We start from the raw sequence: 14,334 nt of genomic DNA, 5'->3' as shown, positions 1-14,334 counted from the left end.
ATATATATATATATATATAAACCCTTTTAGGCAGCTCTGCAGACAACGGCAACAAATTTACGATGCTGTTCAAACCAGCACTTCCCGCTGGTTAAAGGCCTTTTCTTTCCCATGTGCATTCACTTCTTCAGTGTTTCGCCGCTACACAACCACCGCGCGTTGTGTATTTCGATTCTTTGGGATACCCCCACAGGTGCTGTTAAAACCAACCCGAAAATGCCAAAAACCCTCGTTCAAGTGTCTTCAATAGTCGCTATATACGCTGCCGGCATGCACCCGGATATGCCGTTGCACACAATTCCAGGCCACAAGCATGCTGTTGCGCTGCCATTCCAGTGGGAGGGAAATACAGAGCGACTCCACATGCTTAAAGAATATAGATCCCCATACCCTAAATCCCGTCCCAGAGACTTTGCATCCAAGTATTTCGAAAACAGCTGTTAGGTGTAGGGTTTAGCTTTGATTGCCTGAGGGGACGCGAGGGCGCTTACAGCGCTTGGGAGCCGACAAGTGCTGCTTCAGAGCCAAGTAACCACAAAACCGTCTTTGACAACGTTCACAGACGGTCCACCTAAAACCAACAGAAGAGTCAATAACAATAACAATATGATGTATTACCTCTAAACCCTCCAGGGTGTAAGGTTTGGTGGTGTTTTAGGTCCATTGTTTATTGTTTGAGGTTTCGCGCATATGGTTGCAGCTTCATCTTTGCTAGATGTTTAGGGTTATGGGATGTCTGGGTAATTCAAGAAGCAAAACTGGGGAACAGCAGCGAGCAATGGGGTGCTGGCTTCGAGTTTCTCGACAGCAGCTAGGTAGGAAAAGGAGAAAGAAGGGACAAGCAGATGCACGAAGGCAAACGGGGAATGAAACTAGCATCAACTCCAGCAGGTACTTTGGGCGAAAAACGGGAAGAGACCAACGACGAGGCAGCAAGATGAAGACATCAAAGGGAATCGTTGCTGAGAGAGTGGAGGTAGGCACAACAGCAAGTAAAGGGGAGAGAGAGGAGCGAGAGAGCGAAAAAACAAGAGGGAGGCGATGGATAAGGAAGACAGCAGGGGAGGCAGACGAGCAACGAAAAACAGAGACAGAAGCAACGTTGCAGAAACGCTGCACATCACGCAAGGACCACCAAAGGAAACAAGGGGAAGAGGAAAGAAACTCAAGGCAGGAGGGCGCAGTAGCAGATGCCGCCGACAGAGACATAAGAATAAGGAGGCGACCGAAAAAAACACTACGAACAGGCAGCGAAACAAGAGAAAAAAAACGGAGTGCCGTCTTCACCCTCTGCCATGGTGCGCATCCTCGTCATTTTCTGAAGTATTCTCCCTCAATTTGAGCACCTCTAAGAGCACACACAAAATCGTTGATGGATATTCGTTTGTTGTCCGTATTTTGTTGTCATACACAAACATCTAAAAACTAACGTGAGCGTGTTCGAACTGCACTGTGAGTTTGTGTCGTATGGTGCATGCCTACAAACAGTGAGCAAACAGCCACAGGAGCGGCATCTGTAAATCCTGCAGCAGCAGCACCTGCCATTCAGGGCTTGGCGGTACGTTGAGGCAAAAAACGGGAGGGTAACAAACAGAGAGGCAGAAACAGAAAAGACGCAAACCTAGACGGAGGAATAGATTCTGCTAGCTGATGCATTCTGTATGTTTTGCACAAAGACAAACCAAAACCCAACCAACCAAGTAAAGTAAACAAGACCCACAACCCGGACCATGGCAGCTGCTTTTATTTTTTACCTGGCATTTGCTTCGCCGCCGCAAACTCCAAGTCTTCCGAAAAGCTTTTGCCGGCAAGGAAATCTGGAGACAAAGCCCTCAACCCTATACCACAGGCCCTCAACTCTAGGCCCGAAATTCGAAGCCCTACCCCTGCGACCCAACTGATAAACCCTACAAATCCCCAACCCTAAACACCAGGACTGTATAAGCAAGCATTAAGCGGTGTACAGAAAGCAAAAGACTCTGGCATGAAGGAAATACAGCTAAACTCTAAAGCCCGCTCTGACCTTTTACGATTTTGAGTGTCGGCAAGCAGATTTTTTCCTTCCATTCGGCGACTGAGGCTAAATTCCAGAAACAGCAGGAGAACGCGATTCGCCTCTTCATGTACAGCTATATATCCATATATGCATTAATAAATAGATCCATATATTATATACATACGTACTTTCAAGAACACGTGTATTTTACTCTTACATGCATTGACATTTGTAATGCTTATGTTTATGCATGTATCGATTCCTATCGCTGTATAATATATAATACGCTTAATATGTAGTATGTACATGTGCGTATGGATGATATATTTATGTCGGTGTGAAGGCTACAGACAAAGGAACGGCTTCAGTTGTTCTTCGCCACTGTTGCTGTGTCGCATGGGGTGCGTGAGTATCACAGCATATTATTAAGGCTATTGTTATTACTATTACTGTGTTAGTCACCATCAGTCGTCTCAAAGAAGTAGAGGGGAACGTTCTTCCTGCGAATCAGAAACTTGTTCCGAATCCACTTGCGCTGCTGGCGCGCATACTGCAGCGATCGCAGCACCACTAACTCCAGGCAAGCCTTCAGACTCTCAGAAAATAACTCAGAGGAATGCCCCGAAGGAGATGCATCAGACACAGCACCGCGGTTTGCTCCAGGTAACACCAACGGAAAGAACTCCTTGTACCCTGCAGCACAAAGTAAAGACGGACAACAGCCAACAAATTACAATCATGATAGCTTGCAAAAAGCAATTCGAATTCCACAGAACAACAATTCACACCCGCCAACTAACAATTTGCAATTATCTGTGACTCCTAAACAATGGACTGTTAACATTACATCCCATCCTGGTCTCCCAGTCAGTAAAAATTGAATTCCCAAGCCCTATGCCTACAGGGACCTTCATGCTTCTACACGTGGCAATCAGTACCATCCAACCCCAGCGATCGTACGCTCTAGAGCTGAACCATGAAAACTGCTCTTTATTTCCTCGTTGTTGCGAAGCCCAATCTTCCCACACTCTCGGACTCGAAACCCAAACCTTAAGTTTTAGAGGCTCACCACGCCGCAGGTACTGGGCCCCCCGGAGCGCCAAAGTCTAAACTCACCGATGCCTTGAAGGACTCCCCCTCTCAAGCCTTCTCTTTTCTTAGTCTCGTGAGCTTCTGGGTTGCAGCTGTCACTCCATGTGGGGGAGGGGTGCCTCCCCTCCCCTAGGGTGGCCCCCTCTGAAGGGCTGTCGGGCCATTCTATGGGTCCCCTGGGGCCACCCGTCGTTTCTGGAGGCCAACTGCGGAGCTGCAGCTGCTCCGCTACCCAACGCACTTCGTCCAGCAGACCCTCCTGAAGCAGTGCAATACAAGGCAAATGCACAAACGTGTACAAAAAATCGAAAGTAGTTTGCATGCACGCTTGCAGATACGTTCGCAAATGCAAGCATGCGTGCCACAGAGGCGTTTACATATGCATGCGCGTAGCACTTGATACAAAAACGCATGCATGGAGAATAAGAGGTCCCAATTGAGGCTACTGAGCTTTATGGTTCGTTTCAACTTGTTGGTTTGCCCTGCTTCTTCTTGAAGCTGTCTCTACTCCTTCAGATTTTTCTGTCCCCTTAAATATTCGTCTGCTTTTCTCCTGCTCATTTCCTGGCCTTTTCCTCTGTGCTCTGGCGTTGTACTAGTTTGTAGATCGACACAACACGTAATGGTATCCCAGCGTCTCCCTCTGTGATTGTGTCCCTGTCTGTGTTTCTATGCCTTTCCCTCCACATCTGTCTTTGCTTCTCACTTGACACATTTTCTCCAGCCTCTGCCGCAACCTCTTCTCGAGAGCCTCTCTGTCTCGCAGGTCCAGCCAAAAGATGCATGCGTCATATCTGCAAGCAGACAGCCACATGCAAAGATGCATGCGGGTATGCATGCATGCGAGCATATTCATTAACTCTTGCTGACTGCATTGACATAATATCAGTCGTAAACAAAGAATATTGAGGCCAAATTCCCAAAATGAAAACATGCCTTAGGTTATCCTTATTCTCTCCCTTCATCACCTCGCTATGAGGAACTCCAAACTCCTGGGTCAACTGCAGGCACAAATGCATGCGACAGCGCAAGCAAAAACGAGCAAATGCATGCACGAGCGCATTCATCCACAAGCATGGACTCATTCATGGCATGCGTGCATGCGAACAGAAATTACGCGTACAGAGCTCGTAAATGCACCTACCACCGCATGCTTGCCCAAGTTAATGCATGCCCTCATGCACGCATGCCATACACAAGCATACGCATACACGGACAAACGATCGGTGTAATAGTCACGTATCGGTCTCTGCCAACGCTCCAGAAGCCTGTATTTGCCAGGTTGGCAGCAGTACGAGGAGCAGCTGCACAGCAGCAGCGGCAGCCGTTGCTGCCGCAGCACGTGCAACAGTTGCAGGAATTCTTTGCTTTACCCACTTCTATACTGCGTATGATGCGTCGCCTGTCATGAGGATGGAGTTGCTGCGCCTGCCAGTCGACGCAGTTCACAGAAATAAAGGAAATATATACAATTCTAACTGCAAGAAGCAGAAAGGCATGATGTCTTTTGTAAACAATACTAGTGTTCAACTGTTAGTGCCCCCAACAAAAATGCTACTGGAATGCCTGCCTGCCTGCATGCATGCATGAGGGCCCCAAAATTCCCACCCGTTTGATGTCTATTTGTCTCAGTATTTCTACCAGCTCTTCGTTCGTCTTTGCCTCCACTACAAACAAGACAGGAAATCGAAACATATAAAACACCAACAAATATGAATACATGAGGTGCTGCTGCAAGTAGTTCTGCTTTATCTGTGTATATTGCTGCTGCTGCTGCGTCATCATGAGATAAACTGTACATTTGCTGCTGTTCTGCGGCTGTTGTCGTGGCTAATGCCGCTGATGCTGCTGATGCTGCTGCTGCTGCTGTTGCTAACAAGTACCGTACATGCTTCACGTATTTTATTTGCATTTGTTTGGTTTGTGTTTTGTTTCTGTAACGACAGGTCCACCGCAGATTGCCATAAAAGTAGCTGTATGTACAGCTGAGTGCCCCCCACCACCACCGGCAGTTTCCCTTCCTCAGAGAGTGTCTGTATCTTAAGACAAAACATATAAAGGCAATGCAAATACAGCCAATGAAATGAACAAAGATAAAATATTAATTTGCCAAGAATAAAATATTAATTTAATGCATAGATAAACAGCCCTTTAGCCAGTACAACCCACGCAAGACACCCGCTAACGTCTGCCTGCGTTTTTGCTTGTGTGGTGTACGGACAGCTGCCAGGGAGAAAGGAAAACTTATGATAAATAAACAGCAGAAATAAGTACAAGACAAATGTCAATGTCTCGAGGAAGCAAAAAGAGCCAAACCATAGAACAAAGAAGGGAAAGAAATGCACACCCTCTATGCACATACTGTTTGTTTAGCTGCTTTTAGATAATCTGCTGCTGAAAATGCTTCTTGCGGTGTACAGACATCCAACAAGTGGTGAGGCACCGCCTGCCTCTCTGCTGCTGTGGCCTTTGCCGTAGCTATGTCACATCCTTTGTACACCTGAAAATCGCAAACGGAATAAGGAGCCATAGTTAACCCGCTAGCCTGATAGGCAGCTATCTAGTCATGAGAGGAACCGCCGGTGCAGATAGTCAGCCACCTGGCCAGCTGCAGGAACAGATAGCAAGATAGCAAACTCGCTGGCTGCAGCTTGCCAATTAGCCCGTTACGCAACCAAGCAAAAATAGCCAGCTGGGGAACTGTGCCCATCTCCTTAGCAAGATCCCCTGTTAAGCATTCACATTCATGGGGAAGTATTTTTGCTGCTTGACTTGTATTCGTTCTTCATATCCACAACGATCTTCTGGGTGTTTTCGGTGTATGTACAGACATCCATACCTGCATAGAATCTGCACTGACGATTTCTGCATTTATTCCTTCTTCCCTCAACTTCAGGCAAATATCTAAAGCTAAGCGAGACTTTCCCACTCCAGTAGGGCCAATGATAAACAGAACTTTTGGTGGGGGAGTTGAAGACTCTTGCGCCGCCATCGTTGACGGCTCTGCAGCCGAAGGTCCAGAGCTCTCACGGCAATTGGAAGCAGGAAGAGAGTTACACGACGGTGAAGAAGGCGAGGCACCAAAAACTGCGGAAACGGAGTTGCTTTTTCCTCTAGGTGGAAAACGGAAAGATGCTGCGCATGATAACGAAGGGAGGGAGGTGCCTATACACTGCAAGTTCGAGGTGTATGTGCAGGTCCCTGCACCCCTAGATCTTCCAGAAGTGTCATTTGTCGTGAAGCAAAGCTGCGTTCTGCGCTTTTTGTGATCTTCCTTCTGCCAATGAATGGTTCCCTGGAGTATTTTCGGTAATACTTCCCGTGCCACCTGCCTTAGGTGTATGGTGAGTCCCTGGGATTCGCCCTTTTTCCCCCTCTGGATGAAGGAAGGAGAAGGCCAATCAACTACAGAAGAAGTAAAAATACGCGATCCTGCGCTTAAAGAGCCAAGAAGAACATATAAACTCAAAAATAAGCTGCAATGTATCCCGCACAAACTCCGCATGCTGGCCATACACCGTGGCTTCCTGCATTCACCACCACATAGCCAACTTAATCCTCACTAAAAAAACATTTTTACAGAAAAAATAATCATAAACAAAGGCTATTGTTTTCTTCATCTCATCGGGAGTCTCCGTACTTCCACCGACTGGGCCCTTGGGGGCCCTCGGGGGCCCTTGTGTAGGGGGCCCCTCGACTCCCCTGTGCTCGGTATGACCGGTTGCCATTTCCCGAGTTTTATCTGTTTTCCAATTGTTGCATCATTAAATAGGCTTACTCAATAAGTTGTGTTGGGCGTGGGGAGCCACAGTCACAGAATCTAACGAGCAGTCTAATTTAAAATGTTGTTGGGATTTAGCGTTTGGAAGGGTTCACTAGGGAGTAGTGATGGTAATGAAGGGGAAAGTGATAAAGACAACTACTTGCCAATAAAAAATGCGGGAAGTATCAACGACGGGTAACGAATGAGGGGATAAAACGTGACAGGTGGAAGAGGAACCACTGGACGTGTCTTTGGTCTCCGATGTATTTCCAGCAGCAACAGAGTATTAAGCCGCCAAACAGTTGAGGCTGGCCGCATATCTATGCATGCACCTGCAGGCAGCAACAATGTGTTGCATTTCTCATCAAGGGCGGCTGTAGAGTCTCAGGGTGTCTTGGGTATCATTAAGGGCAATAAATATCGAGGCCTATCTCATGTTGATGCTGTGGCCACTGCTGTTTGTTGCTGTTGCTGCTGCTATTCGTGCTGCTGCTTGCCATAGAGCACAGCTGCTGCCGTTCCCTGGAAATGGCGATCGTCCAATAGGCCATACGGCAGAGTTGAAGTGTTTTTAGAGAAAACAAATTGGGGGGATATATCAAGTTGACGATTTGATTTTCTTGCAATCAAATGTAGCAAACCCCGGTGCTGTAGGAAGGAAGGCTAGTAGCTGAGAATGTCGCGAAGAAGAGGAAGGCAGAGCCATACACAAACCAGGGTTTGGTGTTTAGGGTTTAGGGTTTAGGTTTGAGAGAGGCGACACCGTAGAACAATCTAGGGTCATACGTTTGAGGGTTTGAGATAGAAGACAAAGCAAAACCAGCTGCCTACTGAAGCGGTGGGGTTTTGGGTCTAATTTTGAGGGTTTGAGACAGGGTTGTCTTGCAAGCAACACCGTTGCGGCGTTGTTGCGGCGTCTTGGTTTACATAGACATTAAACCTTCTGATCAGTTAGATTGCGTATTAAGAAGCCTAGTTGTTTACAGTTAGTTATTTAATCTTATTTTTGTTTTTATACAATACTTAAAACCTTGATTCCCCCCAGAATTTCCTCTTCCCTTGTTATGTTAGGGTCTTGAGAGCAATCTCAGTTCCGGCCTGTCAACGCTGCAGAACAGCCAAAGGCTGCAGTCACGTCTCTTTGCAATCCACAGTAATATTTAATTAAACGGGAATTATACTTCTTCTATATGGCAAAACGAAATTATATTGCCACTATATACGTTGTCTGCAGTAAGGTCAAAATGAGGTTGGGAGAGGAGAGGTTTGCCGTGTGTTGCAGCACTTCTTGAGGCAACCGTCTTCTTATGGACAATACCACATTTCATGCAAACAAATCAAGGCCTAAGTCCCCTTTTTGTGCGTGTAGAAATTTTGTGTTCAATTGCTAAACCCTTTTGTGCCAATCCGCCACGAAAAAACAAGCCGAATCTAAGATGATGCACGCTAAACAATGACACAGTACGAACCACAATAAATCTCAGGACGCCTTGGAGAAGATATCAGGAGGTAGTAGCTTGCTTTTTTATTTTTTTTAAGTCGCAGCAATTCTCGCTGCAACTTTTGTTACCCTAATTCCTGAACACTAGGCCCTAGCCAAGTCAACCCTACATGTTAACAAGGCAATACCAGACTCCACAAACAAATTTGATGGATGCATGGAAAAACACTGTATATAAGTGCTAAGAATCCTCTTGGAATGCAGCAATCACCGCATATGCAAGGAGAAGCAAGTGCACCAGTCATCCGCCCGCAAACAATGAGCCGCTGTGTCCGTGGTGGACAATGGGGCTTGGTTTATTTGTGAAACCAATACAATTGTTATTATTGCCATTACAATTATGAGGATTATTTGCGTTTTTTGCAGAAGGGTCAACTGCGGCTTGAAGGGCGGAGACGCCTCCGTAAACATTCGGAATTCCTTTCCGTTGACCGGTGGCGAAATAGAGGGTGGAAGTGGTCAACCAATGATTCGTTCGCCTGCTTTTCCATGATTAAATAATATTACTAATACGTTAAATTAAGTAATTAACCCAACTTTTCAGCTTAAGAAGAATTTCGCTTAAGTGTTGACAGTGCTGCTTTGGCAGGCGTTGGTTGTGCAGCAAATGGTCAGGGGAGCCGATAGACAGAAAACCGTTGTTTTTTGAGGCCTAAGGTGCTTAACTTGACAGTTTAATTTCAATTTACTAATTCCACATAATATAAATCTAACAAAACAGAGAAATGTGGGCATATATACACAAACAGGCGCGAAATGTAGGAACGCCTGGCGGCAGCGGCGCTGCTCAGAAGGAGATGGCCGGGGGTTGATGTGCACACACACCTCAGCATCTCCGTGCAAAAGAAGGTCTTGAAAACTGGGACTTCGGTTTACCAGTTGAATCAGCTTTCAAGCAATGCTCGAGAACATCGATAAAACTGCATTATACATCCTTTGTGACGATTAAAGTCGTCACGGCGTGCAGCCGCTGCACGCCAGACGAGGAAAAGACCAGGTGGAAACCAAGCAGTAATTCGATCCATATGGTTCCAATTTGGCTTTTATTGGCTGTATTTTGATTTATAAAAGCAACTAAAAGGCTAAACACCGGACGAGGGGTGGCTACACAAGTTAAATTGCCCTCCACGACCCCCTCCGCCGGTTGCCGTTGCTTATTCTGAGAGCGCGACACACAGAGAAGGCGAGTAAGGGAGTAAGGAGGAGAGTAGTAAGAGAGGTCGGAGTAGGTAATAAAAAGAACAAAAAGCAGGAGAAGAAGCAGGAGGTGGTGGAGCAGAAGAAAGGGGGAAGCACGACGACAACTACGGGAGCGACACTGAGAACGATAGGGGAAGGAATAGCGGGTGGAAGAAGACTGGCAAGAGTAAGAACAAGAAAAACAGGAAGAATGACAGAAGGGAGAAAAATGCGAACAAACCATCAGTAACTACATCTGCATTAGTCTCCCGTTTTGCCTACAGACCGCGTGGCGTCTCCGATATATTTTGTTTGAATTATTCTTTCGGAAGACACTCGCCAACCCGAAATAGGAAAATGACACCAACAACAGACAGCCTCTGCCTTTACGCTCTGCTGATTCCTCCCATCTTCGGCTTGATTTGGGCCGCCTATCAGGCCTGGGACCTTTCCAAAATCAAGTTGGAGGGGCCTGTGCGGGCAGAGGACAAGCCCCTCACTGACCCCCTCTATGTAGAGGTACCTTGTGCAGAAACACTTGCCTCCATGCATGCATGCACGCAATGAGTGGGCGCTGGTTTAGAGCAACGTGGTGGCTGACGGGGGAGTCGTTTTTGGCTCCAGATGCACTTGTGTACGTACCTGCATATGTAGGCTTGCATCCGTGCGTGCTTGGGTAGAAAGCATGAAAGCGCGCTTTCTTGCGTAACTGCATGCTTCTTTGCATGCACGCATTTGCATGGGGGTCGTTGCATGCATATGTTTGTGTTGCAGGCTGCTGGTAATCTGCAGGAGCAGCTGGCTTCTATGAAGGCAATATCGACGAGCATTGCAGAGGGTGCCGATGCCTTTCTTTTTCAGGAGTTCCGGTATATATTTGTTTTCATTCTCCTGTTTTCTTCTCTCATCTGCTTCGCTGTGGGGCCTTGTAAGCGCATAGGTTAAAACGGTCTCTGCATTCATTTTTTTTTTGTCTGTTGCTGCTGCTGTTGCTTGGGGTGGTAATTGACGGTTGACAGTATGTCGTGGGTTTGATTTGATTAGATATATTGATTGATTGAGATTGATTCACGGAATTATTGATGAGATATTGGTGGATTTATTTATTCTCCTAAATTGGTTTACTGATGGGAGATTTGTGGGTTTATATTTGACTACCTTTCGTTGGCTGATTTGGCGTCTCAATTGCTTTTTGAATGTGTTATGTTGATTTCGACCTTGGTTGATTTAGTTTAAGGTCTCCTGTTGATAGATTGATGGTTTTGAATTCATTGGTTAATCAAGTGTGTTGATTCATTGATGATCTTAATTTACAATGCAAAACCCACAAAATGTATCAATTTACAATGCAAAACCCACAAATCACGTAATTCATTCAAGATCGTCAACCAATCCATCAAATAATCTCCCACCACTAAATAAATCAATTAAGAGAATCAGGCAACTACTCAAAGACCATTGAACGAGCGGTCTACAAAAAGCCCGACAACTTTTCATTGATACATTTTATCCATGGGAGATCACTTGATGTATGGATTGATTGTCTTAATTTTATTGGTGGATCCTCATGATTAATTGGTTGATGATCTTGATTGATTGGCGATGAAGCTTGGCTATGATGGTGGTCCTTTGTTCTTGTTTTCTTGGCTGTCGTCTCTGCAGCGCCGGATATCCATCTGTTCCATGGGCTCTGTCTGCATTCTTGTGTTTGTCGTCGCTTGTGCATGTATGTAGTCGCTTGTCTATCTCTGCTTGTCCACGCCAAGCACACCCACCCACGCACACATACATGAACACAAAAACACGCACACCCATTCCTACACTTATGCATACATGCGTGCATCTATATATCTGTATGTATGTATTTACCTATGTTTCTGTTTACACTATATGCGTGTGTATCTAAATGTGTAGGATAGCCACCGTAAAAGTGTCCTTTTACGCGTTTTTTTTTTTTGCAAATGCGCAAGGCAGCGAAATGTTTGATGTCTGACTGGAGGCTTGTAGAACACAAGACTTGCGTGTGTTGCGGTTGTTTGGAGTTTAGGGTTTATATGTTAGTGTTTGGGGGTTTTCGCAGTGACAATGCTGAGCTTTCTGCTGGGAGCGGCGACTTCACTGCTCTGCGGCTATTTGAGCATGAAGATTGCGGTATTTTCGAACGTGAAGACGTGTCATCAAACATGGCTGGACTTGGGCTTGGGCTTCAACACGGCACTCAAGGCAGGGGGAGTTATGGGCTTTGCAGTTGTCTCTTTCACTCTCCTCAGTCTTCTTTCTCTTATTCTTTTCTTCCGTTTGGAATCCCTCTTCGGCACGGATCCGCAGTCGCAGCCGCGCCTCTTTGAAACCCTTGCAGGTATTCCATTGAAGCTGCCGCCTTTGTATTTTCTTTGCTGTACTCCTCCTTGGCTATCAGCTGGCTTTATTGAATCCTTTTTTCCTGTCTTCCCTTGTTTTTGTCTCTACTCCCTATTTCCATTAACCCAGCGTACTTTCCCCGCAGACCACTACGTTTTCTCCTTGCACACTACTCCCCATTGTCTACTCACTTTCACTTTCTGCCCTTTGCAATTACCCTTTACTGTCTAAACTGTCTGTCTGCCTCTCGAGCTCATCTGTTTCGTGTTTGTTCATTCTACCTTAAGTCGTCTGTTGGAGTGTGCCTGTGTGTTTGTGAGTTTTATTCCTGTGTCTGAAAGTGTATGTACGCATATATGTATGTATGTATTCGCGTGTGTGTGTGTGTGTGTGTGTATGTGTGTTTGGGTGTGGGCGTTTTTGTGTGTGCGGGTTTGTGTGCTGATGGGCTTGGGTGGTTGAGAGACCAGGGTATGGTTTGGGGGGTTCATCTATAGCGTTATTTGCTCGCGTTGGAGGCGGCATTTACACGAAGGCTGCCGATATTGGAGCAGACTTGTCGGGAAAAAATGCCTACGGCTTTGCAGAAGATGACCCGCGCAATCCTGCGTGCATCGCCGATAACGTTGGTGACAACGTAGGGGATGTTGCAGGAATGGGTGCAGATTTGTTCGGTTCTCTGGCAGAGGCTACTTGTGCTAGCTTGGTGCTAGCCAGCGCTCCTCCCGTTTCTTACATATTGAACAGCAGCAGCAGCGGCAACGCCGTTAGTGTGGATGGCGGGGTTGTTGCGGGTGCTGCTGCTGCGGGTGCGGGTGCGGGTGCTGGTGCAACAGGAGCCGAAGAGTTGTCGCAGCATTTCTCCAGCTTGATGTTTCCACTTATTGTTTCTTCTTCTGGAATTCTAGGGGGTTGGCTGACTCTCTGGTTAGTGCGCCGCTTCTACCCAGTTCGGGGCTTTGACGATGTTGAGAAGACGCTTAAAGCGGTTCTTTTCATTGGTACGTCGCTGCAGACGCCACTGGTAGCTGGTGCAGCCTTCCTCTTTCTTCCGGCCGAATTCACGTTGCAGAACAAAGGCTCAGCAGCGGCAGCAGCCGCAGGAGAAGTGTTGATAGCGCAGCAATGGAAAGCAATGCTGTGTGTGCTGCTGGGCTTATGGGTGGGACTCTGCATCGGCTTGACTACGGAGTACTACACGTCTCATTCTTATAAACCCGTGAGGGAAATCGCAGCATCTCAGCGCTTGTCAGCAGCAACAGGAATCATATATGGTCTCGCTCTGGGCTACCTCTCGGCATGCCTGCCGGTGCTCAGTCTAGCAGCCTGCGTCTGTGCAGCACAGGCGCTCTGCGGAGTATATGGAGTTTCCCTGGCTGCTCTCGGCATGCTTTCTATTCTTCCCCTCTGTCTTATGATTGACGCCTTCGGACCCATCAGTGACAACGCAGGAGGCATTGCTCAAATGGCTGCTCTCGATGCAGAAGTACGAACGAAGACAGATGCACTCGATGCTGCTGGCAACACCACTGCAGCCGTCGGCAAGGTAAAGAGACACCTAGACGAGAGAATTGCTGCGAATTGGTAGTGTACCTTTCGTTAGAATGGACAATACTAAGACCTGTAGTTGTTATTATGAAGATACCTCAGCAGTTAATATGCGGAGGAATTGTTATCGTCAAGCGGTTTAAAGGATGAATACAATAATAATAACCCAAACTCTATCTTTCTTAGCTCTGTTCTTGTTGTTGTGCAGGGTTACGCAATAGGTTCTGCAGCGCTGGTATCGTTGGCTTTGTTTTGCGCGTACACTGTACGTGCCGATATCAGTGCAGTAGATCTACTAGAGCCGTGGAGTTTCATGGGTTTATTACTGGGTGCAATGCTACCATACCTCTTCAGTGCCTTAACAATGAAGAGTGTCGGGCGTGCCGCCAATGAAATGGTGGCAGAATGCATGCAGCAATTCCCACAGATTCTTGAGGGCTCTCTTGAGCCTCAATATAAACGATGTGTTGCAATTTCTACAAAAGCTTCGCTAAAAGAAATGCTTAAACCAGGAGCACTTGTTATTTGCTCTCCTATAATTGTCGGAGTCACTTTCGGAAAAAATTGCACCGCTGGACTTCTTGCAGGAATTCTCGTCTCAGGAATTCAACTTGCCCTATCCATGGCCAACTCTGGCGGAGCTTGGGACAATTCTAAGAAATATATCGAGGTCAAATCCTAAACCCTCACCAATGAGCACTTTTTCTCCATAGGAATAGCCCCATTGTAGTGTTCAACGCATGCTCACGCATGCATGCTGTATTAATGCATGAATAGATAATTGATTTGTTCTTGTTGCAGGTATCTATATACAAAAAGGTGTATGCTTGTTAATGTGTGTGCCTCTATCTTTGCAGTCAGGGGCCCTGGGTACAGAAGAAGGGAAGGGCTCAG

General features: G+C 46.6%; 2 protein-coding genes across 2 annotated transcripts in view; one reads left to right on the top strand and one right to left on the bottom strand.

The window, feature by feature from the left end:
- Positions 1-1,283: 1,283 nt before the first annotated feature.
- Positions 1,284-6,080, bottom strand: EMWEY_00040510 (tRNA delta(2)-isopentenylpyrophosphate transferase, putative; the record flags this gene model as incomplete). Its single annotated transcript, XM_013482569.1, has 11 exons — positions 1,284-1,348; positions 1,755-1,880; positions 2,459-2,689; positions 3,113-3,347; positions 3,795-3,882; positions 3,959-4,089; positions 4,466-4,516; positions 4,697-4,755; positions 4,977-5,127; positions 5,451-5,588; positions 5,928-6,080. 11 exons carry the CDS (start codon positions 6,078-6,080, stop codon positions 1,284-1,286), a joined length of 1,428 nt encoding a protein of 475 aa, XP_013338023.1.
- A 3,808-nt stretch (positions 6,081-9,888) lies between these two features.
- EMWEY_00040500 (H+-translocating inorganic pyrophosphatase TVP, putative) overlaps positions 9,889-14,334 on the top strand; it is a gene marked incomplete at both ends in the record, with an annotated part of 4,616 nt that continues 170 nt past the window's right edge. Inside the window, 6 exons of the mRNA XM_013482568.1 lie at positions 9,889-10,050; positions 10,306-10,369; positions 11,612-11,890; positions 12,363-13,438; positions 13,649-14,110; positions 14,298-14,334. The exon at positions 14,298-14,334 is cut by the window's right edge and continues 170 nt beyond it. Of these exons, the coding sequence (XP_013338022.1) occupies positions 9,889-10,050; positions 10,306-10,369; positions 11,612-11,890; positions 12,363-13,438; positions 13,649-14,110; positions 14,298-14,334 (2,080 nt within the window). The remainder of the gene's footprint in view (positions 10,051-10,305; positions 10,370-11,611; positions 11,891-12,362; positions 13,439-13,648; positions 14,111-14,297) is intronic.

Source organism: Eimeria maxima, genomic scaffold (genome assembly GCF_000499605.1).
Source record: "Eimeria maxima Weybridge genomic scaffold, Emw_scaff668, whole genome shotgun sequence".
NCBI lineage: Eukaryota > Apicomplexa > Conoidasida > Eucoccidiorida > Eimeriidae > Eimeria > Eimeria maxima.
The sequence above is the reverse complement of the archived record's forward strand: the minus strand, read 5'-3'. Positions and strand labels throughout refer to the sequence as shown.